This window comes from Globicephala melas, chromosome 19 (assembly GCF_963455315.2).
Source record: "Globicephala melas chromosome 19, mGloMel1.2, whole genome shotgun sequence".
NCBI classification, from domain to species: Eukaryota; Metazoa; Chordata; class Mammalia; order Artiodactyla; family Delphinidae; genus Globicephala; species Globicephala melas.
This window is the reverse complement of record NC_083332.1, coordinates 62,605,726-62,623,977: the sequence shown is the minus strand read 5'-3', so window position 1 is coordinate 62,623,977 and position 18,252 is coordinate 62,605,726. Positions and strand designations below refer to the sequence as shown.

Here is an 18,252-nt window from a genome sequence, read left to right as displayed (position 1 = left end):
AGCCTCCAGGCACCCGCACCCCAGTTAGCTGCTGGCAAAGACCAAGGGTGGACAGAGGGCTGCCCGGGTGGCAGGCTGGTGGCCCCACTGGGAGCTGTGGGACCCCCCAGGGCCCCCTACCCAGAGCTGTGGCGTGCTCCCGTGTCTCCCCCAGCTGAACCCCTGGTTCTGTGAAAGCCAGGGTCCCGCAGTAGCTCAGGCCGTACCCACCTGCCTGAGAACAGTTGCTGAGCTGAGTTTTTGGTGATTATAATTTAAAGGAAGAAACTGCCAGGGAGAGTCTATTTTTAAGAGTTTTCAGGTGGTTTTAGCTGGAAGGATTTTAGCGGCTCCAGAGCCTCCAGGCCACTGTCACCTCCTCACACTCTGGCCTGGGGGATCAGCAGAGACAGGTCCCCAAGCAGTAATAGTTTATAACCCATTAAATTTTCTCTTTAAGAGTGACTGGAAACTTTTCTTTCTCTGGAGATCCACTTAAGAGAGATTTATAACCTAGGCCTGTGAATTGTTCAGTTAACGAGGAATGTGTTCTTTCCCCATTTAGAATTACTTTAAGGGAACGGAGCACAGGTAGTTTTATGTTGTCAGTGGACCTGTTTGTATTTGCAGCTGTTGGTTTTCCTGTTTTTTTTTTCCTTGATGGGCCTGCTCTCTTCACATCTGACCCCACAGGTAGGTCAGACCCTCTGCCGCCGTGGGCAGGGCAGCGAGCAGCTGGTACGACCCCCCGGGGCACTTGAAACCATGGGTCTCCCCGTCTCCCCCGAGACCTCCTGAGTTAGGGTCTCATGGTGGTGGTGGGGGTGGGTGCACCTGGGACCCTTGTGTCGAAGGCTTTCTCAGGAGAGAAAACCCCAGGCCGTTGGCCTGCCTCTTGGTGTCTTATGTCCAGAGGCCCCAGGTGGACACCTCTTCCTTGCGCACTTGTCAGCTTAGGGTCCTTCTCCTCCTCCTCCTGTGGGTAACAGGCCGCTGGCTCCCTGAAGCCCCTGGACGTCTGTGCCGAGGTCCTGGGGTGTCTGCAGAGGAAGAGGATTTCCTGGCTGCCGCTCTTTCAGTTGACGGAGACGGGTGAGAAATCCGGAGCCCGACTGGCCGACCTGTGTCTGTCCTGGTTCCCAGCCCTCTGCCGGGAGCACAGGGGGCGGCAGGGTCAGACTGCGGCCCCGTTCTTTAGTCCTCTTCAGAAGCAACTTTCAGATGGTTAAACATGAGCCTCTCCTTGGGGCTCACTTTGAAAACTCATTTTTGCAAGTTTCTGTTCTTGGTTAAGTATGCAGACTCATTTAAGCAAAATAATTTAGTGGAGTATCGAGGATCCCAGGGACCCCGGCCCCCAAGCTCTACTCTGCAGCATGAGGACATCACCCCTGCGTCACCAGGCACACGACGCCCGTGAAGACCCTGACCCTGCAGGGAGGCACCTGCGTTGCTGACGGAGCCCCTCTGTGTTGCAGATGCCGGCCTGGGGCGCACCCTCCTCCGCCTGGCCCCCGACCACCAGGTCAGGCTGCTGCCGGTCGCCTTCTACAGGTAACCCCCGGGGCCTGCTGGTCAGGGGAGGGGCGGCGGGGCTCCCTTGAGATGGGAAAGGCTGCTCCTCTGCTGCCTGCACCGGCCTCAGTGAGGTCAGTGAGGGCCGGGTCACCTGACATCCGTCTCTGCTTTCAGCCTCCTGTCCTACTTTGACGAGGACGCCCTCCTCCAGGAAGACGCCTTCCTGCATGTTGCTGTTAACATGTACCTGAAGCTCGTGGGCCTCTTCGTGGCTGGGGAGACTGGTGCGGTTTGGACTCTGGCCCACAGTGGGGACCTCCAGGCCCAGGCAGGTGCAGGGCCAGGCCTGTCTCCAGACGGACCCGGGCGGCCAGCTCTTGGGGGCCTGTGCAGCCCCTCCTGGCGCAGCGTGCAGCTGTGGGCACCCTGACCGCGGCTCTGTCTTCTCTCCAGGGCGACCCCGTAAGCCTGATTACAAACGCTCGTCTTTTTCTGCTGCAGTCGATACCTCGGTGCCCGAAAAGGAGCTTCTCAGACGTGGCAGAGGTAATGCCCAGATGCTCGCCTTGCTGTCTGTCTTTAAGTCCCCATCACTGTTCACTGTGAGGGTGCTGAACGCCTTCGGGAAAACGAACATGCAGCGTCCAGCACTTGGCATCTCCCCGGGCCCTGGGTGTTTGTTTGGGGGCCATGGGCAGCAGCACGGGCCCAGCACACGGGCTTTCTTGCAGCTGCTGGGTGCGAGTGCGGACTGTGACCCGGAAGTGCGTGCCGCCCTCCTCAGCAGGCAGCAGGCCATGCTGGACCCTGACCTCTACCAGGAGCCCCGACTCTTCTGACAGGATCTGTGCAGGGCATAGCCCAACTCCTCGGTAAATAATTTATTACAAGCGTTAACGTGGAGCTCTCCGTTGCCCTGAAAAGTGGGTTACAAACCTCGACTGCATTAGTGGGGAAGAGGAATCATTTCTTTGAAGTCCGCCTCTGGCCCCAAGTCACTCTGTTTATAGAAGAAACTGCCGGTCCCAGAGCAGAAGCCACAAGGCCCCGTGAGCTGTGTGCTGAGCCCCTGCCACCCAGCACATGGGGTGGAGGCTCGTCGGGGTGCAGAGCTGTGCCGTCAGGCCTGAACCCCCATCACTGCCCACTGAGCTCGGGGGCGGGCGTGCCCTCAGGTAGGCTCAGCCTTCACGGCCTGCCCCGCTGCGGGCCCAGGCGGGGGCTCCGGGGCCTTGTCCGGGGTCTGCGTCAGGGGGTGCACCATGGACATGTGCACGTTGAGGTTGTGAGCCTTCTCGAACCGCCGGCCACACTGGTCGCAGGCGAAGTCCAGCTCCGTCTCGGCCTTGTGCTTGGTCATGTGGTACTTCAGGGATGCCCGCTGCCGGCACTGGAACCCGCAGACTTCGCACCTGGGGGCCGGGGGCAGGTGAGCCAGGGCACCGCTGGTGGGGGAACCCCCCCCAACCCCCCACCCCACTTACTGCAGGGGCTTGGCTCCTGAGTGGCGCATCTGGTGGACCAGGAGGTGCTTCCGCTGCTTGAAGGTCTGCCCACACTCGTCACAGATATAGTTCCGCACCTCTGGGGACCAGAGAGGCAGTGACCACAGGCCCTGACACCCTCCCCTCGGTGCCCAAGTGCCTTACAGGTGCCACAGCTCTGACACAGAGCCCTCCGGGCCGCCTGAACTTGTCACCTGGCTGCAGCTTCCTCTCCAGCTACTGTGTACATTTCACCCGGAGCCTGTTTTCTTGCCCTTTAGGCCGATTTCCTTGAGCACAAATTTTTAGAGGAAGCCAACTCAGCAAGGTTGCATAGATGACTGATGACAGCTGCTGCTACTCTAAGACCCACCGCCACGCTGGGCCCTCTGCGGGGTACCCACTGCAAAGGCAATCTTAACGCTCTTGAACAGAACTTGAACCGTCACGCCCCACGCCAGTGGTTCCACTGCAGGCCGTGCCAGTGGGGCAGCTGCCACACGCTTCCCGCCCCACGTCACTGCACGTCCCACTGCTCCTCTACCAGTACCTGAACCAGCCTCCCAGGCAGGCTCCTCCCTCACTAGGGGCAACCGTCCCCATAGCACACATCTAGCCTCTTTTGTGTTAAAGACAAAAACTGCTTGTGGTCACGACCACTGGCATCCAGACTGAGAACAGCCTGACCCAACCCAAGAGAATCACTGTGTTTGTTAGAGACACAGACAAGAACACTTGGAGCAAAAACACACAAGGAAAACTGTTTCGCTGTGGAACCGACAAGTAAATGTGCGCCAACAATTCAACGGCCAACTCTGAGCGAAGTGACTCATTTTTACAAAGTTCAGAACAAGAAAAACGCTCTCTTAGGCGTAGACACAGATGGAACAAATCTATCTAGAAGGGGGTGCGGTCTGGGAGAGCTGCCTTCTGTGCAGAAGCAGCGACGACGCGCACCAGGCACGTAAGAGTCCAAGGTATGAACGCATGTTCAGAGAGAGAAGGGGGCGCTGGGCCTCACGTGCTGGTGGTGGTGATGACCAGGGCAGGGCACTGTCTTCACTGTGCTTCCTACAACGGATGCGGGTCACTTGTAATCCAAAAAGCACACGTCATCTTCTTAAAGTAGTGATTTAAAAAGACACGACGGTAAACCCACAGAGAGGCACCAGGATTCTTCGGCGCCGGTTTCCCAGGAGGCAGCCCTGTCCACGGGGGCGGGTGGGGGGGGGGGGACGCACCTGTGTGGATGAGCTTGACGTGGCGCTGCAGGTAGCGGTCGATCATGAACACCTTGTTGCAGCCGGGGTGCGGGCAGGGCCTCTCCCGGACCTCCTCGTGGTGCTCCTTGACGTGCTTCTGTGGGAGGGACTGGGGACCTGAGTGCCTCGGCCTGGCGGACACCCCTGGTCACAGCACGTGCCTCCCTCCCACAGGCCCCGCTCAGCACCCTCCTCTCCCCAGAGGAACAGATCCCAGCACTGCAGGCCTGTCCAGCCTCCCCCCCATCCTCACGGGCCGGGGCCCTCACCTTCATGCCGTCAGCCCCACGGTACACGGCCGTGCAGCCCTGGTGAGGACACTTGTAGATGGTGGGCAGCTCCTCCCTGCAATGCAGAGCACACGTGGAGCTGCGGCCCCGACGGGCTGCGTGGCCCCGACGGGCTGCGCGGCCCCGGCCCCTCACCTCTCACAGCGCGGCTTGCCCTTCCAGCCCGGCTTGGGCCCAGGTTTCTTTCGAATTTTTGGTTCTTCTGACTTCTTGGCTTCTTTGCTTTCACTCTTCTTACCAGAGATCCTGGGGGAAAAAGAGGACACCAGTCAGTGATGTTTCTGATTGTTTGCATATGCACTGCGGGAGGTGGGTCTCCTCAGGCCTCCAGGGCTAACCTGCTTCAGTCCCCGTGCTGACTGGCTGGCCCTCAAATTGACCCTTGGCCGCCAAAGCTAGAACAGCTCTTCGGGGAGGTGGAGGCGCTGCACTGCCCCCTCGGGACACAGGAGTGGGCCTTCATGACAACTTTCACTCCCTGTCTGAAATATCAACACCATAATTTTGGAGACAGCATGGAAAAAGGTGGGGCAGGGGAGACTCGGGGGTCAGTCCCTCAACAAAACTATCGTTAAGCTAGAAAAGATCAGGATCCACTCTTCTGGAACCTGCTGGGAGACTCAGGGCAGCCAGGAGAGAGCTCTGCGCCCACTGCCGTCCCCCACTCCACAGCCCCTGGGCAGCGGGGACCTTGTCCTCCACACATGGGGTCATGCATTTCAGCCAGTCTCGCAGGCCCCAGAGGACCAGGCCAGACACAGTAACTTCCCCCCGCCCTGTGGTGTCCTTCAAAGACTTAAAGATACATGCACACTTTTCTTTCTAGATCCAGGAGTTTAAGGAAATCTGTCAGGAATAGAAGGAAACTTCTAGGGCCATAGCAACAAGCCCACAGCTGACACCATGCTCGGTGGTCAAAGACTGGAAGCTTTTCCTCTGAGATCAGGAACAGAGAGAGAGGGGGTGGTGGGCCTCACGTGCTGTTGGCGGTGATGACCAAGCAAGAACAAGACAAAGATGCTCATTTTCACCACTTCTCAACAGAACACTGGAAGTCCTAGCCACAGCAAGTAGGCAAAAAAAAAAAAAAAAAAAAAAGAAAAGGCATCTAAATTAGAAAGGAAAGAAAATTACCTCTTCACGATGTCATGATCTTATATGTAGAAAACCCTAAAGAACCCACACAGAAAAATAATTTCAGCAACATTGCAGGGTAGAAAATCAACACACAAAAACCAGTTCTATCTCTATACACTAACAATGAACAGTCCAAAAAGGAAATTAAGAAAACAATTCATTTTTAATAGCATCAAAAAGAATAAGACACTTAGGAATAAACTTAACCAAGGTGAAAGACTTGTACACTGAAAACTGCAAAATGCTGCTGAAAGAAGTTAAAGACCTAAATAAGTAGATATCTCATACCCATGGATTGTAAAGATGGAAGTTATCCCCCAAAGCAATCTATACATTCAATCCCTATCAAAATCCCAATGGTGTTTTTTACAAAAACAACAACAACAAAAAACAAATTTTCACATAGAATTTCAAGGTACACTGAATAACCACACAATTTTGAAAGACAACAAAGCTGGAGAGTTCAAACTTCCTGATTCCAAAATTTACTACAAAGCTACAATAATCAAAACTGTGTGGTACTGGCAAAAAGACAGACATACAGACCAACTGAATAATTGAGCGACCAGAAATAAACCCTTGCAAGTACAATCAACTGATTTGACAAAGGTGCCAAGACCACTCATGGGGGAAAGGACAGTCTTTTCAACAAAAGGTGCTGGGACAACCGAATATCCACATACAAAAGAATGGAGCTGGATCCCTACCTCACACCCTACGTAGAAATTAACTCAAATGGATCAAAGATCTAAAACTAAAATTCTTAGGGGTAAATCCTCTAGGACCTTAGATTTGGGAATGGTTTCTCTTAAATATGACACCAAAAGCACAGCCAACAAAAGTAAAAACAGGTAAATTGGACTTCAAAATAATTTTTTGTGCACCAAAGGGCACTATGAAGAGAGTGAAAAAAGGGAGAATATATACAACTCAATGGCAAAAAAGCAAACAACTCAATTAAAAAGTGGGCAAAGGACTTGAATAGACATTTCTCCAAAGAAGATACAAGCATGTGAAAAGATGCTCTACATCACTCATCACTAGGGAAATGCCAATCAAAATGACGAGATACCACTTCACACCCATTAGGATGACTATTAAAACACACACACACCCAGAAAATAACAGATATTGGTGAGGATGTGTAGAAATCAGAACCCCTGTACACTGTTAGTAGGAAATGTAGAATGTGCAGCTGCTGTAGAAAACTGTATGGCAGTTCCCCAAAAAGTTCAAAGTACCATATGACCCAAAGAATTGAAAACAGGGTCTCAGATACTTGTTACAACAGTCTTTATACCATGATTCACAATAGCCAAAAAAAAGTATAAACAACCAAAATTGACAGATGAATGGATCAACAAAACGTGGTCCATCCATACGATAGAATTTTTTTTTTTTTTTGACCACACCATGCCACATGCAGGATCTTAGTTCCCCAACCAGGGATCAAACCCATGCCCACTGCAGTGGAAGAGTGCAGTCTTAACCACGAGACTGCCAGGGAAGTCCCTTTACAATAGAATATTACTCAAGTCATAGAAAGGAATCAAACTGACACATCACAACATGGATGAATTTCAAAAACATTATTCTAAGTGGAAGAAGCCCGTAGCAAAAGGACACATAACACGTTATTGCACTTGTATGAAGTCCCCAGAATGGATACCGAGATTAGGAGTTGCCAGGGCCTGTGGGGAGGAGAGGGGAGGTCGTTGCTTCATGGGGACAGAGTTTCTACTTGGGATAGTAAAAATTTGGAAATAGTGGTGACAGTCGCACAACACTGTGAAAGCACTTAAATGCCACCGAGTTGTACACTTTTAAAAATGGTGAAACAGTATATGTTCTTACGTATATTTTACCACAATTGAAAACATAAACAGGGCTTCCCTGGAGGCGCAGTGGTTGAGAGTCTGCCTGCTAATGCAGGGGACACGGGTTCGAGCCCTGGTTTGGGAGGATCCCGCGTGCCACGGAGCGGCTGGGCCCGTGAGCCACAACTACTGAGCCTGCGCTCCGCAGCAGGGGAGGCCGCAATAGTGAGAGGCCCACGCACCGCGACGAAGAGTGGTCCCCGCTTGCCACAACTAGAGAAAGCCCTCGCACAGAAACAAAGACCCAACACAGCAAAAATAAATAAATAAATAAAAAACATAAACAGCTGTCCTCCTCTTTAAACAGTGCATTAACAAGAACCTTCTCAACAGCTGTACAGGCTGCTTCTCCTTATTATTGTCTAATAACTGCTCTTCCGGCCTGGCCACGGTCCTGGCCTCCACCCCTCCTCCTCTGCTGTGTGGCTTGGGCACCCAGTCAGAGCTGAACCGTAACCAGTGCTTGCAGAGGATTACACGTTTCTTGAGAGCAGGAGGCTTCAGAGAGCCCACAGGTGTCTCAGGTGAGTCCGTGAAGGACGAGGTGTTGAGGTCCCTGCAGACGCAGGAGGACTGTGCTCACAGCGCCCAACTCGGGGCTGCCGGCGCCCTTCCTTCCCATCGCCGCTCAGGCTCCTTCTCTCCCGCTTCCTGCTGGAGCCCTGGCCCCTGCCGCCTGGCTGCGGACCCCGACAGGCACGGCTGCTGCAAGGTCACGTGGACCACGGCTGCTCAGAGGCCCCATCCTAGGACGTCAGCTGGCACTCACATCATGGCACCTGAGGCCGTCAGGGCTGAGCCCAGAGCTTCCGCCAGCCCACTGCTGCCCAGTCCCACCTCCCACAGGCCTCTGAACACATACCTTGTGTGTCCTGTCCTACAGCATGTGTCTGTGTGCCCTCCCAGGGGCCTCCTGGAAACCCAGGGACACGGCAGGTGTCCCCGTCCCCACACCAGTGGCCCCAGGCCTGCTGGGCAGCAGGACGTAAGAGGTGGGTTCGTGGAGTTCAGGGTGGGGAGCGGGGGCTCCTGCCGCAGCCCCGGGCGGCACCGTGGAAGCAGGTGTGGTCTCCCCAACCTAGCCCGCCTGACGCCCCCCTTGGCCCCAGGCAGCGTGTGTCCACTCAGGCCTGCTCAAGGGCTCGTGACTCAGCCAGCCCCACACGCTGACTGGGATCTCCTGAGCCGCCTCCTCTCCTGTCTCTCTACCCACACTGCCCACACGGGAGCTTAAAGCAGAAAAGGAAGCCATGCTTTTGCTTCTCTGTTTTGTTTTGTGCTTTCCCGGCTGATGGTGTGGTGCTCCTGAGATTTTGTTCCACGTCAGAGGCCCAGGCTGGGCATCTACTAACTGGAGGTGTTTGGGGTGTTCCTGGGCACAGGGTGACACAAGTGAAAACGGCCTTCTCTGCCACGACCCCGTGTTCTAATGGAGAGAGGACACAAAGCCGAGCAGGGGGCAGGCTGCCTCAACGAGGAAGTGGCGTGGCAATCAGAGCCAGAGGCGGACCCGAGAGCAGATGATGAGCCGGGAAAGTGGGGCCGACAGCAGACGCGGGTGGGTGGCGGGGTCACATCCCCAGGGCTCCTCGCACAGCTGGCTGCTGCCCCCCAGGGTGACGCCAGGCCAGGTCCCTGCGCTGAACTGGGCAGGTCCTCCCGGGTCACCCAGAAGCCACACTGTGCCGAGCTTGGGAGGTCAGGCCATCAGAGAAGCAGAAAGCATGTGCTGAGCGAGGCAGACGGGGGCAGCGAGCTTCCGTCCAGTCCCCGCTGCCCCCCAGGGCAGACGCACGTCTCCAGTCACCCACTGGACACCTCCCACATCCCGCGAGCTTACAGCACCACTGTCCCCCTTACTTCTTTTCTGGGTAGGGCTCAAAGGACTCGTCTGAGGACTGGGTATTCTGCTTCTTATCATTTTCGTCTTCACTCAGGAAGTCTCTAGGAGAGAAGAGAGAACCTTTAGCAAAGCTCTGGGGCCGGTGACGGAGCCAGTGAAACTTCCTGTCTAAAGGCACCCTGTGGATCCCCACACTGCACGTCTTAGCTCTCCTCAAAAGGCCTAAAATTCCCAAGTCTCCAATCCCATCTCCTAACAGCAAGGGCACGCCAGCCAGGGTCACAAGCTGACGATCCCGTGTAAGCCACACTTCTCATCATGACACCAGGACCCCGATCTCCCAAAGAGCCTCTCTACTGGGGCCCGAGGCAGGGGGTGAAGACCCTCACAAGAGGCGGGCTTCTCAGGAAGTGGGCTTTTAGAATGTCACCTCACCCCCATAACTGTGAGCACCTGCCAGGATGAGAGATCAGCTGTCAGTCATCTCAAAGGTCACAAAAGGCCAAAAAAACATCTGTACGTCTGTAACCTTTACCCTGAAGTGTGAGTCACTACACAGTCTCTGCTGGGCAGCGGACAGAGCCCAGCTGCCACACTCCCCACAGAGAAAGGCCCAAGGCTGGCTGGTGGCTACGGAACAGCCACGGCCTCCTGACCCCGGGGGAGTTTGTGGCACACACGGTGGGGTTCCTCCAGCACCTGGGTCATCCGTCACTGGCACCAAAGTCACGCTGTCCTACTTGTTTGGACAAGAGTGCATCTGCAGTCCAGCCAGAGCTCGCAGGGCAGGGTGGGAAGGCTGGCTGGCGTGCGGCCTCCATCCCGAAAGGTTTGGTCTTGGAGCCCGGGGGGTGGCCCCAGGAGCAAACAGGTGCCCCTTCCAGGAAGGTTTGTCCTCCTGTAGGAAGCCTCCACCCCCACGTCACCAACACATCATGATAGAGGCCAGAGGCTGGCTTCTGTTCTAGTAATGTCTGGGGTTGGCTCAAAACTCAGGCCTTGGAGGGCGAGACAAGCGGCAGCAGCAAAGGACCAGCCAGAGGACCATCTGAGCAGAGTAACTTCCATACCACCCTGGCCAGGCCCCCTGCAGCTCCATCAGGTCTGCGGTGCCCCGGGGACCCAGGAGCCCCCAGTCAGGAACGGAAGCCTAGAAGCACCCCCCGCCGCTCCCCTCCTCCCAACAGAGAAAGCGGGGAGGCCGGCCGAGACCCAGGCTGCCGGCCCCGGGATGGCGGCGCTTGGTTTCCAAGGAGGAATTTTAGGCTATGTAAACCCGCTCTTCTCTCACCCCTCAGAAAGGTCACTGAACTCGTCTTTTACCCGATCATCCGAGGTTGGAGAGGGAACCTGCTTCTCACCCAACTGCCCTGAGAAACAAAGAACAAGACTCCAGTCACCCGTCACCCCCAGACAGCCAGGGGTGCTCCCCGCAAGGACGATGGGGAGCCTGGGGTCCCCCTGCCTCCAAGTCACTCACCTCCCAACCCATCCCGCACATGGGGGTGGCCCCAGCGCCGGGCCACCCCCATGTCCAGCCAACAGTAGCAACGCCAGCAAGCCCAGCCCCTCCCCAGGGGTTCGGATCCAGCCGCTTTGGGATGGGATGCCTTGTACTTTGTGGATGTTTTGGGACATTTAAAAAAATCACTGTTATCCAAGTACTGCAGACACACAGTTTAGAAACGCAAGCAGTTCTAAGAACCGTGCAGCACAAGTCTCTCCCCTCCAACACCAGCGTCGCCCTCACTCTGAGCCGTCCGGTGGCTGAGGGTCAGCACACGGGGCAGCCTGGTGCCCACACGGCAACAGGCGCCCACATGGAGGCCGAGCGACGCGGTCGGAAGCCAGCCTGGCCCCCCGAACACGACCTCTGCGAACAGCTGCGCCCAACCCACAGTGCCGTGGGATCGGGCCCCGAAGGAGGGGCCGCCCAGAGCAGCCTGTCCACACTGGTCCCACTGGGCGCTGGCTGAGGCCCAGGGAGTGACCTGCAGCTGGCTCAGGACAGCCTCAGACACCAACCGCCGTCGGGCCCCACGAGGCCCCCGTCCTCTTCCACCCTCTGTGCCCTGGGCCCATGCAGGCTTAGAGGAAGCCTGGAGGGCAGACGAGTGTGCCGTCACAGAAAGCGCTGGAACAGGGTCCTCGGCCTCTCTGCTGTCAGATGGCCGTGAGGCGGCCCCCGGCATTACCCTGGCCCCTCCACGCACGACACTGCAGCCACCGCCCCAACACACGCTTCCTGTCGAGGGCTCTGCCTGGCCCAGGACTAGGAATCCTGGTCAGACAGCCCAGAGGCGCCTCCTACCTGGGGCCCCGCTTTGGGGGAGGCTTGGCTGAGGCGGGGGGCCCGGCCCAGGCCCCACCGGGTCGCCATCTGAAGGAGGCCGGGCTGTGTCCGTGCTGGGCAGCGTCTCGGTCTCGGCCCCGGCGGCGATCGCTCTGCCCTGGGAGCTCTGAGGGGCAGCCCCGCTGGGGCTGGACCCCCGATGCCGGGGGAGCCCTGGGGCCAAATCCTTGTCCCACGTCCGCCTGACGCCCAAGGTGCCGTCCAGCAAGAGGGCCCCGCAGCTGGAGTCGGCGTCCATGGTGTAGTCGTGCCCTCGGTCACAGCCCCACACGGCCCGGACGATGCCACAGTACTCGGAGGACAGGGTCCTCTGGAGGCTGGGCAGGGCCCCGCAGCCGGCCGCGTGTCCGTGCACCCACCCCACCAAGCCACGCAGGCCCTGGGGGCTCGAAGCGATCAGGTCCACTGAGGAGAGGCAGAGACGCCAGCCCATGGCCGGTGAGCACGCGCACCTCCCACCCCGCCCACCCCGCGCCCCACCCCGGGGGTGCACTCACCCACACACGCTCCCTCCTCCGCCCCCGTCCGAGGCTGCACACCGACCCTGCAAAGGAGCAGCGCCGCCCACTGAGAGCAGGAGTGGGCCCGGCCGCTCCGCGTGCAGTCTGAGCCCTCTCCTCCAAGGCCGCCCGCCGGGCCCCCCGCCCACACACCCGTCGCACTGGTGCTCATGAGCGTCTGCCTCACCCGCCACGATGGGCTCCCCTTGCGGAGGCTCCCACCCGGGCCGCCCTGTGCCCATGCGGCCCGCTTGTGGGGTCTCCTGCACGCCCCCAGCGAACGAGGGAGGGCGCCTACTTTGCACAAGGCTTCCGGCGGCCCGTGGGGGGGACGTTGACTCTCTGCAGGAAAGACGTGAGGAGGCCGTGGCACTGGTAGAACTGGGTGTGGCAGTTCTTGCAGACAAACTGGGACAGAGCCGGGTCCTGGTGGACGGCCACCCCCAGGAGGCGCTGGAAGTCCCGGACAAAAACACGGTCCCCAGGGGCCGGTCTTTCTGAGCTCTCCCCAGGCGCCCTGCCAGAGATGCTGCGGAGACTCCGGGAGGAGAACTTCCCGTGACAGAGGCGACAGTGCCCCATGGCCAGGGCCCGGGCCGTTCCTGGGCAAGCACAGGAAACATGAAGTCAGGCATGCAAGACAGCTCCCAGGGGAGGTGAGGCCCACACTCCGCCAGCCTCCCAGCTCCTGGAGCGGGGCCTACCCAGACATGCCCCTTAAACACAGGCGCAGGTCTGGGCCAAAGGCAGGCCTCTGGCTCCGGTCTCCCAGGCGAATACACAGCCTTTGGGGAGAATGGCCAGTGGAGGGCCTTCTGGGCTAGAAAACCTTTCAAAGAATTCTAAATGCCTCCAAAACAAGACCAGTTTTTTGTTTGGTTTTTTTTTGGCTCTGTTGGGTCTTTGTTGCTGTGCGCGGCATTCTCTAGTTGCAGCGAGCCGGGGGCGGCTCTCCGTTGCGGTGCGCGGGCTCTAGGCACACGGGCTTCGGAAATTGTGACACGTGGCCTTAGTAGTTGTGGCTTGCAGGCTCTAGAGCACAGGCTCAGTAGTTGTGGCACAAGGGCTGAGTTGCTCTGCAGCTTGTGGGATCTTCCCGGACCAGGGCTCAAACCTGTGTCCCCTGCTTTGGCAGGCAGATTCTTAACCGCTGTGCCACCAGGGAAGCCCAACAAGGCCAGTATTACTCTGATACTAAAACCAGACAAAGACACAACAAGAAAAGAAAATTACAGGCCAATATATCTAATGAACGTAGATGTAAAAATTTTCAACAAAATAACAGCAAACTGAATTCAACAATTAATTTAAAAGATCGTGGAGACTTCCCTGGTGGTCCAGTGGTTAAGAATCCGCCTTCCAATGCAGGGCACACGGGTTCGATCCCTGGTTGGGGAACTAAGATCCCACGTGCCATGGGGCAACTAAGCCCGCAGACCACAACTACTGAGCCCAGCGCCACAACTACAGAGCCCACACGCTCTGAAGCCCACGCGCCACAACTACAGAGTCCATGCACTCTGGAGCCTGCATGCCACAACTAGAGAGAAGCCCGCACATCGCAATGAAAGATCCCGTGTGCCACAACCAAGACCCGATGCAACCAAAAAATATATAAATAAAATAAATAAATAAATAAGTAAATAAAAGATCATGCACGATGATCAGTTGGGATTTATTCCAGGGATGCAAGGCTGGCTCAACCTCCCCAAACCAATCCATGTGACACACATTAACAAAGTAAAAAATAAAAATCATACAATCATCTCAATAAATGCAGAAGAAATGTTTCACAAAATTCAACATCCATTCACGATAAAAACCTCAATAAATTGTGTACAGACAGAAAGTACCACAACATAATAAAAGCCATATATGACAAGCCCAGAGCTAACATCATACTCAATGGTGAAGAGCTAAAAGCTTTCCTCTAAGACCAGGAACAAAGCAAGGATGCCCACTCTCACCATTTTTATTCAACATAGTACTGGAAGTCCTGGCCAGAGCAATTAGACGAGAAAAATAAAAACCACCCAAATCATAAAGAAAGAAGTAAAACAACCTCTATTTGCACATGATATTATATATAGAAAACTCTGTAAGACCCCACCAAAAAAACTGTTAGAATAAACAAAGTCAGTGAGGTTGTAGAATATAAAATCAGTATACAAAAATCGGCTGACTTTTAAATACTCACAAACTATTAAAAATTAAGAAAACAACCAGATTTATAATTGTGTCAAAAAGAATAAAATCCTTAGGAATAAATTTAACCAAGGAGGTGAAAGACCTGTACACTGACAACTATGAGACACTGAAGAAAGAAACTGAAAACACAAATAAAGACAGTCCATGCTCGTGGGTTGGAAGAATTAATATTGCTAAAATGTTTACACTCCCCAAAGCCATCTACAAATTTAAAGCAACCCCTATCAAAATCCCACTGGTATTTTTCACAAAAATACAACAATCTTAAAATTTATATGGAACCAAAAAAAAAAAAACAAAAAACAAACCATGAATAGCCAAAGCAATCCTGAGAAACAAGAACAAAGCTGGAGGCAACATTTCAAACTATATGGAGGCATGATCACAGAGGCATGACTTCAAACTATACTACAAAGCTACAGTAATCAAAACAGTACAGTGTTAACATAAAAATAGACATGTAAGCTAATAAAACAGAATAGAGAGCCCAGAAATAAATTCATGTGTACAGAGCCAGTTAGTTTACAACAAATGAGCCAAGAACATACAATGGGGAAAGGACAGTCTCTTCAATAAATGGTGCTGGGACTGGGAGATTGGGATTGACATATATACACTAATATGTATAAAATGGATAACTAATAAGAACCTGCTGTATAAAAAAATAAAATTCAAAAAAAAAATGGTGTTCGGAAAACTGGACAGCCATATGCAAAACAATGAAACTAGACCACCACCTTATACCATACTCAAGATAAACTCAAATGTATTACAGGTTTCAAAGACCTGAAAGCATAAAACTCCTTCATAGAAGAAAACATAAAGGTAAGCTCCTTGACATGGGTCTTGGAGATGACTCTTTGGATTGACACCAAAAGCAAAGGTAACAAAAGCAAAAATAAACAAATGGGCCTATGTCAAACTAAAAAGCTTCTGCACAGCAAAGGAAACCACCAACAAAATGAAAAGGCAACCTACTGAATAGGAAAAACAGTTTGCCAATCATGTATCTGATAAGGGGTTAATAATCAAAATATGTAAAGAACTCATACAACACTATAATAAGAGCACAAATAATCTGATTTTAAAAATGAGCAGAGGATCTGAAGAGACCTCTTCCCAAAGAAGGCACAGATAACCAACAGGTGCGTGGGAAGGTGCGCAACATCACTAATCATCAGAGAAACGCAAATTAAAACCACAATGAGATATCGCTCCCACCTGTCAGAATGGCCATCACCAAAAAGTCATGTAATGACAAGTGTCGGTGAGGGTGTGGAGAAAAGTGAACCCTTGCGCACTGTTGACGGGAATGTAAATTGGTGCAGCCACTATGGAAACAGTATAGAGGTTCCTCAAAAAGTTAAAAACAGAACTACTACACGGTCCAGCAATTCCAGTGCTGGGTGTTTATCCTAAGGAAATGAAAACACTAACTTGAAAAGATATATGCACCCCTGTACTCACTGCAGCATTATTTATAACTGCCAAGGTATGGGAACAACCAAAGTGTCCACCAACGGGTAAATGTTTAAAGAAACTGTGGTACATATACACAAAGGAATATTTACTCAGCCACGAAAAGGTGAGAAAATTCTGCCATTTCCAACAACATGGATGGACCTTAATGGCATTACACCAAGTGAAGTAAGTCAGATGGAGGAAGATGAATACCATATGATCTTACTAATACGTAGAATCTAAAGAAAGAAAAAATCCTGAACTAATAGTTACAGAAAACATATTAGTGGTTGCCAGAGAAGGGGAGTGGGGTGGTGAGTGAAAGGCATGAAGTGGTCAGAAGGTACCGACTTCCAGTTATAAGTCCTGGCATGTGCTACACAGTACGGTAACTACAGATACTTCAGCACAATACTGCGTTGTATATTTGAAAATTGCTGAGATCTTAAAAGTAGATCCTAAAAGTTCTCATCTTAGAGAACTTAGAAGGGAAAACAACTTCTAAGTACAAGTGGTGATGGATGTTACCTAGTACACCTGAAACCAATATCATGTTATGTGCCAATTATACCTCAAAAAATCCCCCCCAAAAAATAATAATAAAAAAGAAAGTATGAGTAAATAAATAAATGCCTCCACAGCTATGGCACTTCATAAACTAAGCTGGAAACTTCATTCCTCTTCACATCACCCTCCTGCGACCAGAACTGAAAGAGCACGTCCATGCTCTGCTTCTCCGGGGGTCTCCGGTCTGCAAGTGCAGATGATGCCACCTCCCTCTCTGCCCCGGGGGAGGACTACATGAGAGAAGCGTGAAGTCCTTCTCGAGGGGGCAAAGGCATTACACGAAGGCAAAGTGCATATTAACGCCCATACCGCCTGCCAGGAGGGGGCCCCGGCACTCCCACACTTAACCCTCTTAAACCCTCTTAGTTCTGTTTTAACGAAGAGGAAGCTGAGGCCCAGACCAGATGAAGCCATTATCCGAAGAGCACAGGGCAAAACCACGACTGAAACCCAGGCCTGCCCGACAGACGGCAGGACTTGAGCACTAATTACTCAGTGAGCTCAGAGTCGGCGCCGAAGGGACAGCTGTCTTGCGAAACATCACCCAGCGCAGCTGCGGCGTCCGCCGCGGAGACCGCCTCGCTCCCTCCAGGCGGGGAGGCCTAGTCCGCTTTCTGAGGAGCCAAGGCACCCTGGGCCAGGTTGTCGCGGGGGGCGGGGGCGAGCGGGTGGTCTCGGGGGGCCGGGGAGTCACGGCGGGCCGGTGCTCCCCGGGGGCCGGGTGGTCGCGGAGAGACGGGTGTTCATGGGGGGCTGGGTAGTCACCGGGAGCCGGGGGGGGGTCGCGGGGGCACTCGGCGGTCACGAGGGGCCCCCGCCCGCCGCCCCTCGAGCCCGGACGGCAGGACCCACCTGCCTCGTCGGCGCCGTCCTCGCCCGCGTCCGCGCAGGCCCGCGTCGGGCCCCAGCCCAGCCGCGCAGCCACCAAAGCCGCCGCCTCGGCCACGTCGGGACCGCTGCGGGACGGGCGGCCCCGGGGCCGGCCGCCGCCACAGCTGCCGCCACCGGAGCTCCCGCGCTGCCCGGACACCCCGGGCGACAAGAAGCGCCCGAGCCGGTCCCGCTTCATCGCTGTGGCGGCGGCTTGAGCTCGGCCCCGGAGCTCCGCCCCGTCCGATTCCGTTCGGCCCCGCTCGGCTCCGCCCGGCCCCGCCCGGCCCTGCTCGGCCCGGCGCTCCGCCCCGTTCCTCCTCGCTCGGCCCCGCTCGGCCCCGCTCGGCCCCGCTCGGTTAGCCGGGCCAAGAGGCAGGGCTAGGTGTTGCTCTGCCCGGAGCCTCTCGTCCGCTAGGTTGGACTGTGCTCGCTCGTTCAGTTCGACTCCGCCGTTCGGCTCCGCAGGACTCACTGGCAGCGGGGCGGGGCGATGAGGGAGGGGCGGGGCGAGTGATGGGGGCGAGGAGGGTGAGGAAACAGGGATTGGACGGATTGACAGCGGGAGGGGAGTGGCGAGGAAAGGGAGGAGGGGATGGGAGAAGCGTAGCGAGGAGGGGCGGGGCAATGAGGGGAGGAGCGGACTGAGGAGGGGAGGGGCGGAGTGAGGAGGGCAGGGCAGCACGGCACGACGAGGGCAAGGGGCGGGGGCGTACGCGGTTGACCTGTCACCGACAAGGAGTGATGGCATCGGTAGTTGCACTTACACTGTCGTGGCAACTGCGGGAGGAGGTTATTTGAGAGTTCCGTCCCCCCCACCTCCGCCCCTTCGGCTCCAGGAGCGGAGCGCGCCGCGCGTCGGGAGGCAGGGCTGCCGGAAGTGGCCTCACGTCGGTACCGCCT

At 55.1% G+C, this 18,252-nt stretch overlaps 2 protein-coding genes across 10 annotated transcripts in view; one reads left to right on the top strand and one right to left on the bottom strand.

Moving 5' to 3' along the window:
• FANCA (FA complementation group A) overlaps positions 1 to 5,636 on the top strand; it is a 52,770-nt gene extending 47,134 nt beyond the window's left edge. For 4 of the 8 annotated variants that reach the window (XM_030849367.2, XM_060288679.1, XM_060288681.1 and 1 more), the window contains 6 exons: positions 610 to 672; positions 969 to 1,071; positions 1,458 to 1,533; positions 1,672 to 1,825; positions 1,951 to 2,043; positions 2,229 to 5,636. In XM_030849367.2, the coding sequence (XP_030705227.2) occupies positions 610 to 672; positions 969 to 1,071; positions 1,458 to 1,533; positions 1,672 to 1,825; positions 1,951 to 2,043; positions 2,229 to 2,336 (597 nt within the window). In that variant the 3' untranslated portion in view covers positions 2,337 to 5,636. Of the gene's footprint in view, positions 1 to 609; positions 673 to 931; positions 1,072 to 1,457; positions 1,534 to 1,671; positions 1,830 to 1,950 lie in introns of those variants that run through there. The other 4 variants (XM_060288677.1, XM_060288678.1, XM_070044148.1 and 1 more) reach the window with 4 other exon arrangements.
• On the bottom strand, positions 617 to 18,214 carry ZNF276 (zinc finger protein 276). 2 transcript variants are annotated; one of them, XM_030849397.2, is made up of 11 exons: positions 18,117 to 18,214; positions 12,542 to 12,845; positions 12,241 to 12,287; positions 11,702 to 12,148; positions 10,682 to 10,760; positions 9,408 to 9,491; positions 4,669 to 4,779; positions 4,513 to 4,588; positions 4,223 to 4,340; positions 2,982 to 3,081; positions 617 to 2,909 (listed from the first exon to the last, which is right to left on the bottom strand). In XM_030849397.2, exons 2-11 carry the CDS (start codon positions 12,823 to 12,825, stop codon positions 2,669 to 2,671), a joined length of 1,587 nt encoding a protein of 528 aa, XP_030705257.1. In that variant the 5' UTR covers positions 12,826 to 12,845; positions 18,117 to 18,214; the 3' UTR covers positions 617 to 2,668. The 2 variants fall into 2 exon arrangements, with proteins under 2 accessions (XP_030705257.1, XP_030705255.1); XM_030849395.2 differs by lacking the exon at positions 18,117 to 18,214 and adding an exon at positions 17,332 to 17,912.
• Between the last annotated feature and the right edge of the window lie 38 nt (positions 18,215 to 18,252).

Bases quoted from the DNA above. Each gene is read 5' to 3' on its own strand.
- ZNF276 (XM_030849395.2), bottom strand. From the start codon at position 17,548: ATGAAGCGGGACCGGCTCGGGCGCTTCTTGTCGCCCGGGGTGTCCGGG. The intron at 10,761-11,701 runs GTAGGAGGCGCC...TTTGTTTCTCAG, and splicing joins CCCCCAAAGCGGGGCCCCAG to GGCAGTTGGGTGAGAAGCAG. The intron at 2,910-2,981 runs GTAAGTGGGGTG...CCCGGCCCCCAG, and splicing joins TCAGGAGCCAAGCCCCTGCA to GTGCGAAGTCTGCGGGTTCC.